This window comes from Coenobita brevimanus, chromosome 6 (assembly GCF_032717465.1).
Source record: "Coenobita brevimanus isolate Jiangsu-jjx chromosome 6, ASM3271746v2, whole genome shotgun sequence".
Classification (NCBI taxonomy): Eukaryota; Metazoa; Arthropoda; class Malacostraca; order Decapoda; family Coenobitidae; genus Coenobita; species Coenobita brevimanus.
In genome coordinates, this window is record NC_136959.1 from 66,592,216 (window position 1) to 66,608,602 (window position 16,387).

General features: G+C 42.8%; 1 protein-coding gene across 1 annotated transcript; it reads right to left on the bottom strand.

The window, feature by feature from the left end:
- Nucleotides 1–10,690: 10,690 nt before the first annotated feature.
- Nucleotides 10,691–13,990, bottom strand: LOC145402313 (mite group 2 allergen Pso o 2-like). Its single transcript, XM_080274455.1, has 4 exons — nucleotides 13,897–13,990; nucleotides 12,316–12,420; nucleotides 11,229–11,398; nucleotides 10,691–10,774 (listed from the first exon to the last, which is right to left on the bottom strand). The coding sequence occupies exons 1-4, from the start codon at nucleotides 13,958–13,960 to the stop codon at nucleotides 10,691–10,693; spliced, it is 423 nt and encodes a 140-aa protein (XP_080130581.1). The 5' UTR covers nucleotides 13,961–13,990.
- Nucleotides 13,991–16,387: the final 2,397 nt, after the last annotated feature.

Sequence of the window (16,387 nt, forward strand, 5' to 3'; positions counted from 1 at the left end):
GGTGGGAAACAAGGGCTGTCAAGCCTTTATCTTTATTATCAGCCAGTGGGAAATATTCACCTGGTCAAAGGACGAACCGAGCAAATTAACTAAGCAAGTACATTCTCAGCCACGGGACAGTAGCTGCTAGAGACAATAAATCACAAATTAAAAAAAGGAAAAGGAAAACTAATATTCTTTAACATTCTCTATTTACTATAAACTGCAATTATCAAATTAAGGAAATACTGAAAAACAACCACAGTAATTGACGCGGACTTTTCAAAACTTAAATGTATTTCTCTCGTGTGTGTGTGTGTGTGTGTGTGACAGGGAGAGAGAGAGTGGTGATGTACTTTGCTTGCTAAAGATCCCTCAGTTATACAAATCATCTGGTGACATCCTGCACTACCAAAGGTAAAGTATTGGCTCTGAACCTGATAGCAGCTCAGGAACGAGAGAGATTACCAATATTGAAAACAGTGTTTTGTACCAATCAAGCATTTTTATCCGTGGCAGAGTCGATCTTAAGTTCTTAACTGATCCTACCGCGAGGGTTGCCTCACGCAGATTCAGGCTTTCAGTGGAGGAGTGTGTGTAGGGAAGGCCATAATCATTACCACACAACAGTAAAAAATACATACTATTGTTGAAATACACTATTAATTTCCAGGGTCCCTCATTATGACACCCAAACTAACCTAAAGTAACCGAAGGTTGAGGTAATCATTTTGATATATTTGAGAGCGGACGAAGTTAAGATCACAAGTCCCCCCCCCCTCCATATTAATTTGTAAAGCGTAGCAAATGCAACGGTTGTCGAGAGAGACCTCTCTCCCCGTTTAGTTTGGCCAGACGTGAACATCGTAATAATAAATGCCCAAGGCAATTGCAGTTTATCTATTCACCGGCGTGTTAAATAACTTCAAACCTGCTGTTGTGGCAGATTTTTTTTTTTTTAAGTCAGTAAATCTAGAAACCAACAGTGATATTTCTACATAATCAAGAGTTAATTTACTACAGGAAAAAGGCTTCTTCAGTCTCTGTCACCCTGACCTGTTGGCAGGTAGCTTGTTTCGTCCAGTGTCAGCCTATCTCCAAATCTCCATCTTGGCTGCTTCATCTTAATCTCTGGACTGCCACTTTGTTACCCTTATTGGTCATCTTATCTGCTCTGCGAAGGACCTTGCCTGGCAACATCCATTTATGCTCTGGCTGTGTCCGTACATATAATTTTTTTTTTTTTTTTTTTTATCGAGGCGAAGATTCACTTTACAGATTGGCGATTATTAGCTGAATGCAACATTACTTCATAATCTAGCATTATTAACTGACAACAGATATCTGAGTGGGAAATTTGGGTTTGTAAATATTTTTTGGACATGTTGCATTCAGCCAGTCATCAACCTGTCTTGAATCTTCGCCTCAAAAAAAAAAAAAAAAAAAAAAAAAGTATAGGAAGGTATTTCCACTCCTAAGCAGTCATAACAGTTTCAGGGATTTTGGTTAGTTTCCGATAAGTGTTACATAAAAAAAAAAAATATCCTTCATTTAATTACTTTGCTTACCAAAAGCACCCCCCCCCCTTTTTTTTTTTTTTTATGAACAGGTACTGCACAAGTTGCATATCGCCTGACGCCTGACTCCTTCATCCCGGGGGTGATAACACAAACGAATCACCATTATCAATCTGTCTCCGCCAACAGGCAACCAACTCCAAGATTACCGTTTAGCCCGACGTTGTTGCTTGTATTTATCGAATTACAGAAGTTTAAAAAAAAAAAAAGTAACTTGGCAAACCGGCAATTAGAGGTATCCGTCCACATTCTGCATGTTATCACTCTGGTGAGGGAAAAAAATACAGAAAAATAAGATTTTTAATTGCCCTTATCTGCTCGTTCAGCCGTAAGATATGCCCTACATTCTTTTCTACAATGTCTTTGCAGTATTAAGTGATCCAGTGCGATAAATTGTGAAAAATTTTCATTGGCCTCCCCATCTCCCATTGTAGACTTGCATGTTTCCCTCGTACCATATCGATAGAAAACAGTTTTCAATAATTAGAGTTATTTGAAAGTTTGTTCGAGATTACCAACCCTCTTCACAGTCATTAAGTATGATACATCTTTTTCGTTGAAGTTATTTAAAGTAATTTAAAATGTTAAATTGGCCTCCATAAACTTTTATCCTTTAAAACTTCTCATTCAGAGTTTTTAAATATTTATAATAATACTTCACGGATATTATACGAATTACAATATACATGTTACACCAAAATGCTAATAGCCCTGACACGAAGTAGAATTAACCTAAGCATGTCAATATAAATTATATACATCCAGTTTGATGCAATGATCACCTATGGACAGAAAACAGGCTAAAGTGCTGGTTTTTCCACTAAACTACTAGAAAATCAAACTTCTCAAATGGGCTACCATTTCTGAAATAGACTACCATTTGAGTAGGTCGATTTAAAAAATGTGCCGAAGATGAATGTATGTGATTAGTATACTGTGACTTAACATTCTAACTATAAACCAAGTCAGAAACTAAAAAACCACACAACCAAGATTAAAGCCAAAGCTCAAACATCAACAGCAAAAACAATCTAAACTACGTGTACATTAAACAAGGCTATGGGTTACTGAAAATGAGCACTGCGGTCAAACCTGGATGGATATTTATACGTTGACATTCATCCTAAAACCCCTAGATTTCAGTCCCCTAAATTACAGTGTTCCCTAAATAGCATTCGTTATTCCATTCACTACGATGATTCTTGCTACCACCAAACTGTTAACCTGCTTAGGGAAGACATGTAGCCTACAAGGGATGGTTTATATACCCTTCTACCTGACATTTAAGCAAAACTGTGTGGTAGCGTGAAAATAGTCATCGTATTGAAGGGATAAAAATTTCATTACACAATATTATACTGTAGTAAATCCTCTTAAGTATTTGCCTCTACCTCAGTTTGACCTCTCCTCTTCTGCAGTGTTTCCGCATGTAAATCACAAGACCCCACATTATCAAAAATCTATCCACAATTAGTCTTTCTGAATTACTAAATTATTTGCACACTGTCACTGTTACTCTGGCGAGCATGGTTGACTGATTGTAGTTCCAGTTCGGTCAGTGTCCTCACTCCCCCCCCCCCCTCATTATCCAAGTACGCAGGAACAGTTGTAGGTAGAATGGATACAGCAAGCATGAACTATCGACGGTTAGGTAGTAGAAGGCAGGCAGGCAGGCAGGTCCAATACAGGCAGCAGGGTAATCTAATACAGTTGTCTGCAATCCCAGCACCTGTGGCAAGATATTTAGTTCCATTAGAGGATTTGCCGATTTATACTTATGGTAGTTAGCCCAACTAACGGAAGTTATAGTAGTCGAGGATTCTATCAGTGAAAACCAATGGGGCGCTTTGGGGCCGCCATTGAAGTGGTCGAGCCTGCCACTGACAGTGAACAGTCGCACTCTCATGAATCATTAATAATATATTTTTGTGTGGACTTATGATTCAAATTAATGTTTGTAATGTTTAGAGGAATTATTTTTTTCTCAAATAATTGAGAAGAAATGAAGGAAAACTACTTATTATTTTCATAGTAATACGTAAAAAATATTTATCCAGCTAGACTAGCATCAAATGAACTCCGAGATCCTCATTTATTTTGCATTAGTAGTCTTTTATTGTACTGAAAGAGGTGGAGTTACATTACTCACTATTGGCTGGAACGAAATACTTTGTAATTGCCCTCTTCAAGTCGATTACTAGCCAATATAAGTAAAAAATCGGTACGACGCTCGTAACATCCCGGGCAAATATTTAAAGCAACAAACTTCGTTAACTCAGCCTCTGTCGATTCATTTTATCTGGTTACAGCCAGATTTATTCGACCCGGGACAATTTATTAAGATCCAACTAAGAGTTTAAAATTTGACCCAAGTGAAGGAACCACTTTTAAGATTAAAGTTCATTCAACAGTTAAACATTAGTCAATAAAATAAGAGCTATTTTAGAAGGGGTTAAATTTCTTTGAAATTAAAACCAAAGTTATGCTTATGTTACCTGTTAAAAGCTTCTAGGCTTTGAGAACGCCAAGGTATGGTTGATGATGGTTATGGTGGTAGTGATTGTGGGGGCAGGTGCGTTGGCAGTGACGCTGGTGATTTTTGATGACGAATCAGTAGATGTGGTAGCTGCTGTGGTGCTCTGGTTATCAAAGCGTCTTCAAACCCTTTGCTAGGTGTCACTATTTCCCTCGAACTGTCTGTAAAAATTTAAAACATTGAATATTGCAATAAAGTGTGCGGCCGCCATTACCTACTAATTGGTGACAGTCATTTATGAACCACTATAAGCAAAGATAATTGTCAAATTATATACTAACCTGTATAGTGCTATGTTCCTTCCATTTCTTACCATTCGTTCAGGTCTTCCTCAGGTTTCTTCGTCCACCACTTCCTCGAAGCCTTTTCTCATAACATTTTCCCTAAACTTCCCTTTATCCTCAAACTTTCCCCCCTTCCTAAACATACTTGTACTCCTTTCTTCCACGTAGTCTAGTGTTTGCTTCGTCTTCTTTTCTTTGATCTTCCTATCCTTCCTTCCCCCGAACCAGTTACATCTTCCCTGCTCATTTTAGCTCTTAACGAGTCTCTTCCTCTCTCTCCTACAGGACCTCCACTACCTCTCTCCCACCTTGCTTTCCTCCTCTTCCCTCATTCAATTATCTTCCAGTCCTCTCTCCCTCCTAACCAACCTGATCTTCCTTTCAGCCTAACTTTTCCTTCTCAGGTGCTCTTCTACTACCCTTCCGCTCTATCTTCCATCCCCGCCTTTCTCTATCCACCTCAAAACTCTCCACCTCCCCCTCCACCCTCGCCAGCCTCTCCCTCCACCTCTCCACCTCCACTCTCGCCAGCCTCCACCTCCAGCCTCCCCCTCCACCTCCACCCTCGCCAGCCTCCCCCTCCACCTCCACCCTCCCCCACCACCTCCACCCTCCCCCACCACCTCCACCCCCGCCAGTCTCCCCCACCACCTCCACCCCCGCCAGCCTCCCCCACCACCTCCACCCTCGCCAGCCTCCCCCACCACCTCCACCCTCGCCAGCCTCCCCCTCCACCTCCACCCTCGCCAGCCTCCCCCACCACCTCCACCCTCGCCAGCCTCCCCCACCACCTCCACCCTCGCCAGCCTCCCCCACCACCTCCACCCTCGCCAGCCTCCCCCACCACCTCCACCCTCGCCAGCCTCCCCCACCACCTCCACCCTCGCCAGCCTCCCCCACCACCTCCACCCTCGCCAGCCTCCCCCACCACCTCCACCCTCGCCAGCCTCCCCCACCACCTCCACCCTCGCCAGCCTCCCTCACCACCACCACCCTCGCCAACCTCCACCTCTCCACTTCTACCCTCGCCATTCTCTCTATCATTACTGCGATTCTCCACGCCACAACCACCACCACCGCTATTCTCTCCACGCCACAACCACCACCACCGCCGCGATTCTCTCCACGCCGCCACCACCACCGCCGCCGCCGCGATTCTCTGCACGTCACAACCACCACCACCACCACCACCGCGATTCTCTCCACGCCACAACCACCACCGCCACCGCGATTCTCCACGTCGCCACCGCCGCCACCACCACCGCGATTCTCTCCACGCCACAACCACCACCACCACCGCGATTCTCTCCACGCCACAACCACCACCACCACCACCGCGATTCTCTCCACGCCACAACCACCACCACCACCACCGCGATTCTCTCCACGCCACAACCACCACCACCGCGATTCTCTCCACGCCACAACCACCACCACCGCGATTCTCTCCACGCCACAACCACCACCACCACCACCGCGATTCTCTCCACGCCACAACCACCACCACCACCACCGCGATTCTCTCCACGCCACAACCGCCACAACCACCACAACCACCACCGCGATTCTCTCCACGCCACAACCACCACCACCACCACCACCGCGATTCTCTCCACGCCACAACCACCACCACCACCACCGCGATTCTCTCCCCGCCACAACCACCGCCACCACCGCAGCCGCGATTCTCTATTACACCAGTGTGAAGCTCTGCTGCATCTAATTTCCCTTAACTGCACACTCAAGTAACAATTACTCCATTAATTATCCTGTAACAGCACATTATCGTTCGATTCCTCAACACAGTTAATGTAAGCACCAGTTTAAGCTTTCAATGAAAATCCTTTTCCAGGGCATATGCTTTTTACAATTAATCATCTTGTAAATACGAATCCATTAAACAGTCAATTAACTGCCCGTCTACTTAACTGCGCATCCAATTAATAAGCATGTTCATCTGCGCATTCCATAACAACCATATCCAACTATCTGTGCATCCAGTGTTACTGACTGCACTCAGTTCAAGTAAGGCTCTGATTAACTGCGCATCTACCTGTAATTAAACCAGTAATTGCTATACAGCACATTCGATTAAACGTGCTGAACTGGATTTCAAAAACATATCTTGCAAACGCTTTTCAGTGAACCATCCCTTAACTAGCCATCCGATACACCTTCCCCATCTGTCCGTTGACATATACAAAACCACATTACTTACTGTATTTGTTAACTATGCATCTAGTTGTATAGCGTACTGCTTAACTGCACTTTACTGTAGTATCCAACGAAATTAATTTTGCATCAGAGTTACGGCACAATATCCTCCTCGTTCTTAGGCACTAAAATATTCATGAAACGATTGATCACTAGTTTCACTCTGATCATTTATTGTTTGTTCGCGCATGCCCCCCCACCCCGATGTCCGTCTCAGCCGGCCAGCGCGTTGCATGTCAAACGGACCCAAGCTTTAAATTGGTTAGTTCCTCTTCTTACCGCTTGTTGACAAACTTGTTTCTTATAAAAACGCAAAATGCCTTATGCTACTGAATAATAACGCTTAATCATTTAGGTAATTTAAATTAATGGCCCGAGTAAAATCACGACTAGACAGTTAACCACTTTAAATCTGAACGCAGAATCTAACCCCAGACTGCCAGCGAGGTTTCAGCCAGGTTCACACCTGAAAAGAGAAGATTGTTAGGCAGTGTTGCAGAAATGTGTTTAGCAGTCCTACCTAGCCTAACATCCCTAACCAAACGAGAGATTCCAACACTTACGACACACGTCCCACGCAGTGGTGCTCCAGCGGTGACACGAAGCGAGGTGCTCCTATTCAAAGTTTATCAGCCTACCTGAAATTAAAGTAAATATTACAGTAATGTTCACAGTTATTTGCATTATTCATTACAATCCATGTAATAAACCGTAATCAGTAAACAGGCTATGTTTAAGTGACACGCTTCATTCCCACGGTTTAAGTAAACATTACAAGAATCGAATATAGTTACATTTAATCTTTCAAGACAGTGAGGTTCTCACCTTATCTGAAGTGGCGGGGAAGCGGGTGTCCCAAACGTACGCAGCTCCGGAGACACGACACCCAAGACTAACATACTAGGACAGCCCATGCTGAAAAGTGAAAAAAAAAAAAAAAAAAAGTTAACTGGTTATACATTTCACCAATCAGCTCTACTATATGCAAACAGTATAGTCTGAATAATGGAATGTACTAGTATATGTTAAACACAGCAACACCTCTACTCACCAAAGAGCCGTCTGTGATTCCCAGCACAAACGCACACTTTCATTAACCGGCGGTAACTGTGAAATGGCATCTCGTCTTACCCCTGTCCAGTGCCCTCACGTCGGCTTCCCGGAATTCCAAAGATCCCCACATTTAAGTCTCGAAACAGAAGATTCAGCTCCCTTTCTTATGGGAACAAAGCTCTGAACTACCAAGTCACGGACAGCTGTCACCAAATCTCTCGTGTATTCTTAGTTTTCGTTGAACAGCACGTTAAAAAGAATTATTCTAATACTCTGATAACCATTAATTACGTCAGTGGATGCCCAGATTACTGTAAACCGGTGAAAAAGGCTTCGGTTCGAACACTGTCTCTCGACATCAAGAATGAAACATCTGCAGCGAGGTTCGTTTGTTTCTCCACAGATGGCTGCACTCAAGTTTAGTTTTTGAAATTAGAGCTTTTTACCCTAACATGACTACAAAAAACGTGATTAAAAATTTCATAATAACGAGGCGTAGGTAGCTTTCTCACTGCTCATCGTTTTTAGTTAAGATTATTTTTCAGTGGGATGGACGACCGGCGGGGAGATGGAGGGGGTTGAGGGGTACAGGAGGAAGAGGGAGGATGCAAGGGAGGGGGGGATGGTTGAGGAGGAGAAGGGAGGAGATGAGGGTAGTAGGCTAGATGCAGAATGGCCCCTTATTGCCATACAATTACCAAAGAAATGTTATTACAGTACTTTTTGCAGAAATATTCATGCTGACATTGCATAAGATTCCAACCACTATGATGATTCTGATGTTCATAATTGCTAGGCAGTCTGATAATCTTCATGGTCAAGGTTATAAATCGTGTTTTAACATAAACGAAGTAATCTTATATATATATATATATATATATATATATATATATATATATATATATATATATATATATATATATATATATGTGTGTGTGTGTGTGTGTGTGTGTGTGTGTGTGTGTGTGTGTGTCTTTTGTACTCACTGACCTTTTGTAAATGCCTTCTATATCTGAGGTCAAGCTAATATTTGCATGACAGTACCATAGTGGGATAGAAAAAGAAAAGTGAAAAAATTCTTCTTTCACGATTTATCCCTCCAATCTATTTTGCAACGGGTATTTTACTCTGCCTAGCGTTGTACCATTTCATTCTGCAAAGAAGAACTGTCTGTGCAGAGACTAGAAAATTTGTTTAGGAAAATTATATCAGTAGTCATGGAAGAAAGGTGTGGATGTCGCAAATCTTTTGCTCCTTTACTCGTTTGTTTATTTGTGTTGGAGCTTTGCATCTGAAGTTTTAACTGAATGCTCCATACCAGCCATAAAACGGGCCAATTTTCCCCCCATAATTGGTCGAGAATAATCACTGCTAACATTTTATTCTGTTTTGAGGAGCCTTCATTTAAGTTCTTACCAGAAGCTTATTTTAGTTCAGACTCTGCTTGAGATTTTGGTCTTCGCCGCTCTTCAATGGTAACTGCTTAATTTACCTGAAAGTGAGTCATAGGAACCTGATTGTTGGCTTATTCACTACTATGGAGCTGAGTAAAAACAACTGGAGGCAGTAGTAGCAAAAAAAAATAAAAAAAATAAAAATAAAAAAAAAAAGCCTCATCGAAATGAAAGTGGTTAGCTGTTTCGTTCTTGATACTTTCAGTGGATTTTGTTCAGCTTTGGATTGGCTTCCCGTCCTCTAAGGGGTTACACCTTAAAGTGTACTCAGATCTCTCTCTCTCTCTCTCTCTCTCTCTCTCTCTCTCTCTCTCTCAGGACGATGACTTACTTTTTAATTGATTCTTGATAGCGGGCAATTTTCTTCAAACTAGGAGAAATTTCGATCAGGAATTGGTAGTGTACATTACATAATTATATAGCCTTCATTAGCCATTTCCTAAGCTAATTACATTGTTTGGAGGTAGTATTAAGAAAGGGAAAAAAGGCATTGAAGTGAAGGGATTAACCACTGGCTGTTTTGGCTTCTCAGCTAAACAAACCGTCTAATGTAAACCTACATAAGATACCACGTTTGCTGTTTAAGTTTTCTCATTATTCATTTTTTTTTTTCACAAATTCTATCTTCATGGTGATGGTGGTGTATTAACTGTCAAACTAGTCCAATGATTACTTCCTACAAGTCTCCCAGATGGAAGTCTTTGGGGTTTGTTCCCTTATTCACTTAATTCTATGGGTGAACACAATACCCTGTTCATTTTATGGGTGAAGACACAGCCCTGCATGAAGTTCCAACTCAAGAAATTAGTAAGCTTGACCTTGCTTTATTCTGGATTTACACAGCCACTGAATATTCCTGTCTCTCACAACGGACAAAAAAGTTTTTGTTTCTACCACAACGCAGCTGCGTTTATCAGGATTCGCAGTTATTGTTATCAAAATTCGAAATACATGAACAAACCGAGATTACCTTTGATGGTCACTCTCCAAGTCAGTCTTTCTTCCACATCATCCAGCCTTAATTTAGTAATCTCACAGAAAGAAGTTCACATCTTACTCATGTTAGCCGCCTCCTATCCTACCCATAATTTCTTCCTTAACCAGTATTGTGCATACATGCTAGCATTAATGTCCCATTGTCAGTTCTTTTTTTCTTTTCTCTCTCATGCTTTAGTTGTGTCCCTTTTTATTGTAGCATTTCAGTGCGTATTATATACAACTTAGAGGAAATAATGATACGGATTTGAAAATTGACAGTTTAACATTCAGCTACATATTTATTATAATTTTACTGTAAAATGATTAAATTACACAGTGAGCCCCCAAATTCTTGACACATGCATACGTGGACCTCAGTACCAAAAGTTTAAAGACTGGTGCAGTATTCTCGGGCAGTTATGAAGTTTAGTAATCCCTCATCCTTACCAGCTTATTCCTGTCACGTATATGTTAATATTGTCTTTCACATTATTATCGATATTAAATAGACATAAATGCAACAAGATAATATTAAATTGTAGCATGCAAAATTCAGTGCTAAGGAAGAGTAACTAAAAAGCCTCCTCAGGTGGCGGGAACAGGGATTGCGCTGGTCTAGACGATAATAGCGGCCAGCAGCGCACACACCTGGAGTTCGTTCGCGGAGTCCACCAGGGAGAACTTCACCATCACCGACAGCTGAGGAAGGAAGCAGAAAATGTGTTGACTATGGGACAGGTTCAATGACATATTTGCGAGTGATTTTCTGCTATAATCTAGATTTTTTTTTTTTTTTCAGGAAGAACTAAATACACGGCCGTGGTTGGGGTTTGCATCGCGGAGTCCACAAGAGAGAACTGACCAGTACTGACGGCTGAGGAAGTAAGCAGAAGACATGTTAACACCTTCAGTCCGGTAACGTACGAGTATTAATTCAGTTTGTTTTTAGTAGGTAGGCAAACAACACATTAACTTCAGTCCAAAGAGGAGGAGGAAGAGGAGAGGGGGGGGAGGGAGAGGGGGAGGGGAGGAGGAGGACGAGGAGGAGAAAGACAGTGAAGAAGAAGAGTAGGAGAAGGAGGGGGGGAAAGGAGAAGAAGAAGGAGGGAGAGAGAAGAAAAGGAAAACCAAGCGGATGCCAAGTGATATCTACCGCCGGGTACTCGTCGAGGATGGGTACGGGCATGAGCCAGTCCACGCTCTGGCCCTGGCTGATTGGGCAGGTGGTGTAGAGGCAGCCGTTGGTGTCGATACCCGGCCACGGCACCTCCACACCGCCGATGATGCCTGAGGCGTCAATGGTCAGCACGTCTGTGTCTCTGCCTATGGAGGAAAAGGTGTGGTTAATGTGTGTGTGTGTGTGTGTGTGTGTATGTGCGCGCGAAATATATCTGGACCGGTTCAGCATTTTCTTAGCAGGCTATAACTCAGAATATAAAGGAATGACACAGATTTGACCGTATGCGAACAAAACAGTGAGGAAAGCATACCAAGAGTAAAATGAGATGATCGAGAAGACGTGGAACAGGTGAGAAAATATGAGGTAATGAAGAAAATGGAAATGAAGCGGCAAAACTTTACGAATACAAAAAGCAGAGATTGTCAAAAGTAGAAGACGTAGCGAAAACAGAGACTGCAAAGAAAAGATCGGTTAACGAAAAATAAACACACCAAAGACTGTCACTAATAAGTAAATGACAGTGACATCCGAAAACAGACGACACAGTAATGAAAAGATACTGGAAATAACTCTAAAATTAAATAAACGTAAGTAGAAGAAAATTACATGAAAATTACCAAAAGTGGTCGAATTCACGAAGGAAACACATACCTTGCCAAAAATAGAGTTTAAGAAAGAAATTCGCTGAAAAACGATAGTGAAAAGGCATCGACATTGTTAATTAAAGAAGACACAGCAATGAAACCATACACAGTTTGATAAAAATGGACAAGTTAACGAAAAGAACACAAATTATGAAAATACACCATTTGAGGAAAACTCGCCGAGTAAGTGCAAAAAGGAGATGGGAATATAACATCGAAGTACCCAAATAGGCGAGATAATAAAGTAAAATAAACGAATCAACAGACATTTAAAAAAAAAAAAAAAGCCACATATCGAATTAAAAGTTGTCGAAGTACCATAAGAAGTAATTGGGAAAAATAAGCGAGACAGCGAATAAATGAAGACACCGGAATAGTCTGAATAAAAAAATAAAATAAAAAAGCCAAACACTGACTCGCAACGAACTGCATGGCAACATCTAGAGTCTCGCCCCGCGGCAGGATGCAAGGCGGCAGATCACAGCCCTCAATGTCCAGCACCACATCTGCAGCAACGGAGCCTGTGGGGATGGTAGAATGGTGGATTAATGGTAGAATGGTGGGATAACAATAGAATGATAGTTTATTGGTGGACGGAAATATAGTGGAATTTTATATGTGGATATAAAATGGTGGATTAATGATAAAATGTTAACAGCAGAATGGTGGATTGATAAAAGAATGGTTACATATCTAAGGAGGGAAACGTGGTGGGATGCTAATATGAAGGAAGGGGAGTTAGCATCTCTCTCCGCAACAGGAGTCGTGGGATCTGCAAACATGTTTACAACCAGTAACGTACGGCAACATTGTTTATTCTGGCTTCCTCCGGGCAGCTTAAGGGACGGCTCTTCGAACTAATCCATAGATCTTTGCTAGTACCAACAAAAGCAATGTACAGAAAAAAAAGAAAAAAAACTATCGTAAATAAGAGTTAGTGAGCTAGTTTTTCATGATACCACTAATCTGCTAAAGTCCCAGTAACATCACACTGGTATAAATTTTTTGCAGCACTGTTAGCTTGGAACCATTTTGTATTATGTCTGTCAGACCGTGCATTAGCTAACGTTTATACACCTCTCAAATCATGAACAGTTTAGATTCTTTCATGGCGGGTTGGATGGGACCAGAGGGGCACCAAGGGTCGTATTTATATAGGATTTAAGTCAGTTTACAAGCTAAGCAAGCCTCCATAACAGTTAACTATTACAACCAGTCATAATGCCGTTTGTATTGTCACTTTATTTTTCACTTTAATTCCATTGTAAAATGCTTGGTAGCTGTATGGGTGAAGATAAAAGTATACACAAGAGGCCTTACGCACGACTTTAGGAGAGTTACAGATACGGACCAAAGGCCTTCTTGAGGAAGGGTTCAGACTTTCTTAGAGGAGAATCAGACATTCTTGGAGAGGGATCAGATTTTCTTAGGAGGGGTGGCACTTTTTTGAAAGGGGGTCAGAGTTTCTTGGAAGGGGGACCAGATTTTCTTGGAGAGGCGTCAGACTTTCTTGGAGAGGGATCAGGCTTCTTGGAGAGGGATCAAACTTTCTTAGAGGGTGATCAGGCTTTCTCGCAGGATGGGAATCGGATTTCCTCTGAGGGTAGAATCATCAGGGTCAGATCCAGAACTCAACAAAAGAAGGTTCCTGTATTTCTTTACCCACCGATGACACGGTGAAATTCAAACAAGAAGGTGCTGTAAACCTGAATTTGTGATTCCTAGCCATTATTCTGTTTTGATTATGTGTTAACGGTCTGTACTAGCAAGAGCTATTTTTTCCCCTCCTGGTGGTCTTTAGAAAAAGTTGATTATTGTAACAAAAGTGTGAACCTCGGAACCCTTCTGGATCTGCCACTGAATACGTCACCCTATTGCTCCCTTGCATACGACACTGAATTCTTCACACACACACACACACACACACACACACACACACACACACACACACACACACACACACACACACACACACACACACACACACACACACTCACCACAATCCTGGAAGGCGGTGGCTGAGACTGAGGTGGCGAAGAGAGCGAGAAGAAAGGGCAGCATGGTGGTGGTGGCGATAGTGGTGGTGAATCTGTTGTAGGAGGGGAGGAGAGAGAGAAGCTGTTACAGATGCCAGTAGTAACATGGACTGACTAGAGTGACTAACAGGACGCAATACCTAAGCTCCCTTAATCTGACCAAGATTAGAAATCATGTCCATTATTTATCATTCCATAATTAGCCACGGTTGGAGAGCTAGTCGGGTGTTCCTCCCACGATCTGAATGTGCCTTGCGTCCAGGGTTCGGAACTAACCCATGGCGGATATTTAACCCCTTCATTCCAGTCACATATATAAAAGACGGTTATATTAAGCTCAGGGAGACTACGAACTGGAGGGGTTAGAGACAGCCTTCATTTACCTCATCACTACATGGAGACATTTAATGAGCTAGGTAAAATCAGTTAAATGTAGCATAAAACACGTCATCGGAATGAAGGGGCTAAATAAGTGTAAGTACTAAGTGTTTTCATTTATTTGCTTATGGGTTCTCACCCAGTGATGGTTCATGCCAATGGCTGGACACTGAACTCATAAGCATAGCCATTACAATACTCTGCCCTCTGTATATCTGTGTATACGTTTACGGTGTGTGTGTGTGTGTGTGTGTGTGTGTGTGTGTGTGTGTGTGTGTGTGTGTGTGTGTGTGTGTGTGTGTGTGTGTGTGTGTGTGTGTGTAATGTCTTGAACCAACCTTACCTTATGGCACTAGTGGTTAGAAGGTAATGGCTAGGAGGAAGAAATGCTGTGTCTTATATCCAGTGGAACCCTTTACCCCCACACTTATCCCTCATACCTCCTCCCCTCTCACTTCCTTCCCATCTCAGACCTCCTCCCTCCACCGCCACAATCATCACGCAGCACACCTGTCGTATTTCACTACCCCACACACCTCCCCACGTGACCTAACTCCACCATCCCTCACTTTTCCCTCTTACCTTCCCTACGTCCCTCCACACACCTCTGTCAATCACACCTCACCTTCTTCTTTCCTCCTTCCTCATACTACACCATACTCCCCTCTCCAGCTGTCAACACACAGCACCTCAGCTCCGTTGTTTCCACACATCTTTCTCAGCCTCACACCACATCTTCTGATCCCCCTGCACAATACCACTCATTATCCCTCCATTCTACCCTCAATGGTGCGGCCAGACTTGCTATAAACATGTGATCGACAAGAGTAAACGAGGCTCCGGAGTCCGTCCAATACTCAGGCTCGGATATTGCGACGGTTCTAACCCAGTGTTTCGTTTCATCTTGTCCATCAGATTTTTCGGGCAAATGTGGATGTCCCCTGACACACTTCACCTCCCTCTCCGTCTCACCCTACCATACCGTATCTCCCCATCTCACCCTACCATACCGTATCTCCATCTCTTTCCGCTCAAACCTCACCCCCCTTCAGTCTACTTCTACCACATCTCACCTCCCCGTTCAGCTCACCCATACACCATACCTCCCTCCACCCCCGCCCCCTCGCATGTGCACGCCCCACACCTCCCTTCGCTTCCACTGTCACAGCTGCTGCCTCCCACACTCATCATCAGCGTCGTGAGAACTTGGTGAGAATATGTTTGTTGTTGCAACCGGGGCCAACCCAGTCTTCCCAGGGCCTGAAAAATCTTACCAATTTTAAATCAGCTTACCGCCAGACGATTACATAATGTCATGAATGACTTCCTGTGTTCTGTGAGTTAAATTAGTCTCCAGTAAATCCTTCAGGGTATGAGAAATCGTAATTATTTTACAGGAGATACCATCGGACTATTTTGTATAGTTTAGGAGTGGCCACCTGTCCTGTGAGGGTTAATATTCATGTAGAATACATTTTTAGTCTTCATGAAGTGGAATCATATGATTCGGCCGCGCAGAAGGAATAGAGAGCGAGAGGTTGATGAGAATGGTGTATGAGAGAGGGGTGTTTGGAAGAAGAAGATGATGATGATGATGATGATGATGTTGGCTTATATTTCTGCTTATGGACTGCACGAGTGTCATAGAAGCTAATAATCAGTTTTTGCAAAGTCACATCTTCCCCTAGGCCATGAATTGCAACAGTTGATGGTACATCCAAGTCTCCAATATCTGGGTAAACAGGGACAGAAGGAAGGCAAATTGTGCCCACCAGTCTGACCGGCTGGAGACTCATACTAATTTCCTTCCTGTAGCAGGCTGAATGTGCTAACTACTGACCCATTTGCATCCCCAGCCTACTCGCCCTTGGTGGCATGGGTTGGGGGGTGGGGGAAGGTGATGATGGAGTGGATAGAGCAGCTGCCAGCGGATTATGTGGTCTTGAAGTTGATCCTGGGTAATGCAAGGAACAGTTTGTAGACTTGGGATTGAATTTATAAACTCTCTGAATTTTAAGTTGTGTATATGCGTGCTTCTATATACCTTTGTTTTTACTCATACAGGTACCAAACA

Excerpts from the sequence above, each read along its gene's own strand:
- LOC145402313 (XM_080274455.1), bottom strand. The coding sequence starts at position 13,960 with ATGCTGCCCTTTCTTCTCGCTCTCTTCGCCACCTCAGTCTCAGCCACC. Across the intron at positions 12,421-13,896 it reads CACCGCCTTCCAGGATTGTG|GCTCCGTTGCTGCAGATGTG; the intron begins GTGAGTGTGTGT and ends CCATCCCCACAG. Across the intron at positions 10,775-11,228 it reads TCCTCGACGAGTACCCGGCG|CTGTCGGTGATGGTGAAGTT; the intron begins GTAGATATCACT and ends TTCCTTCCTCAG.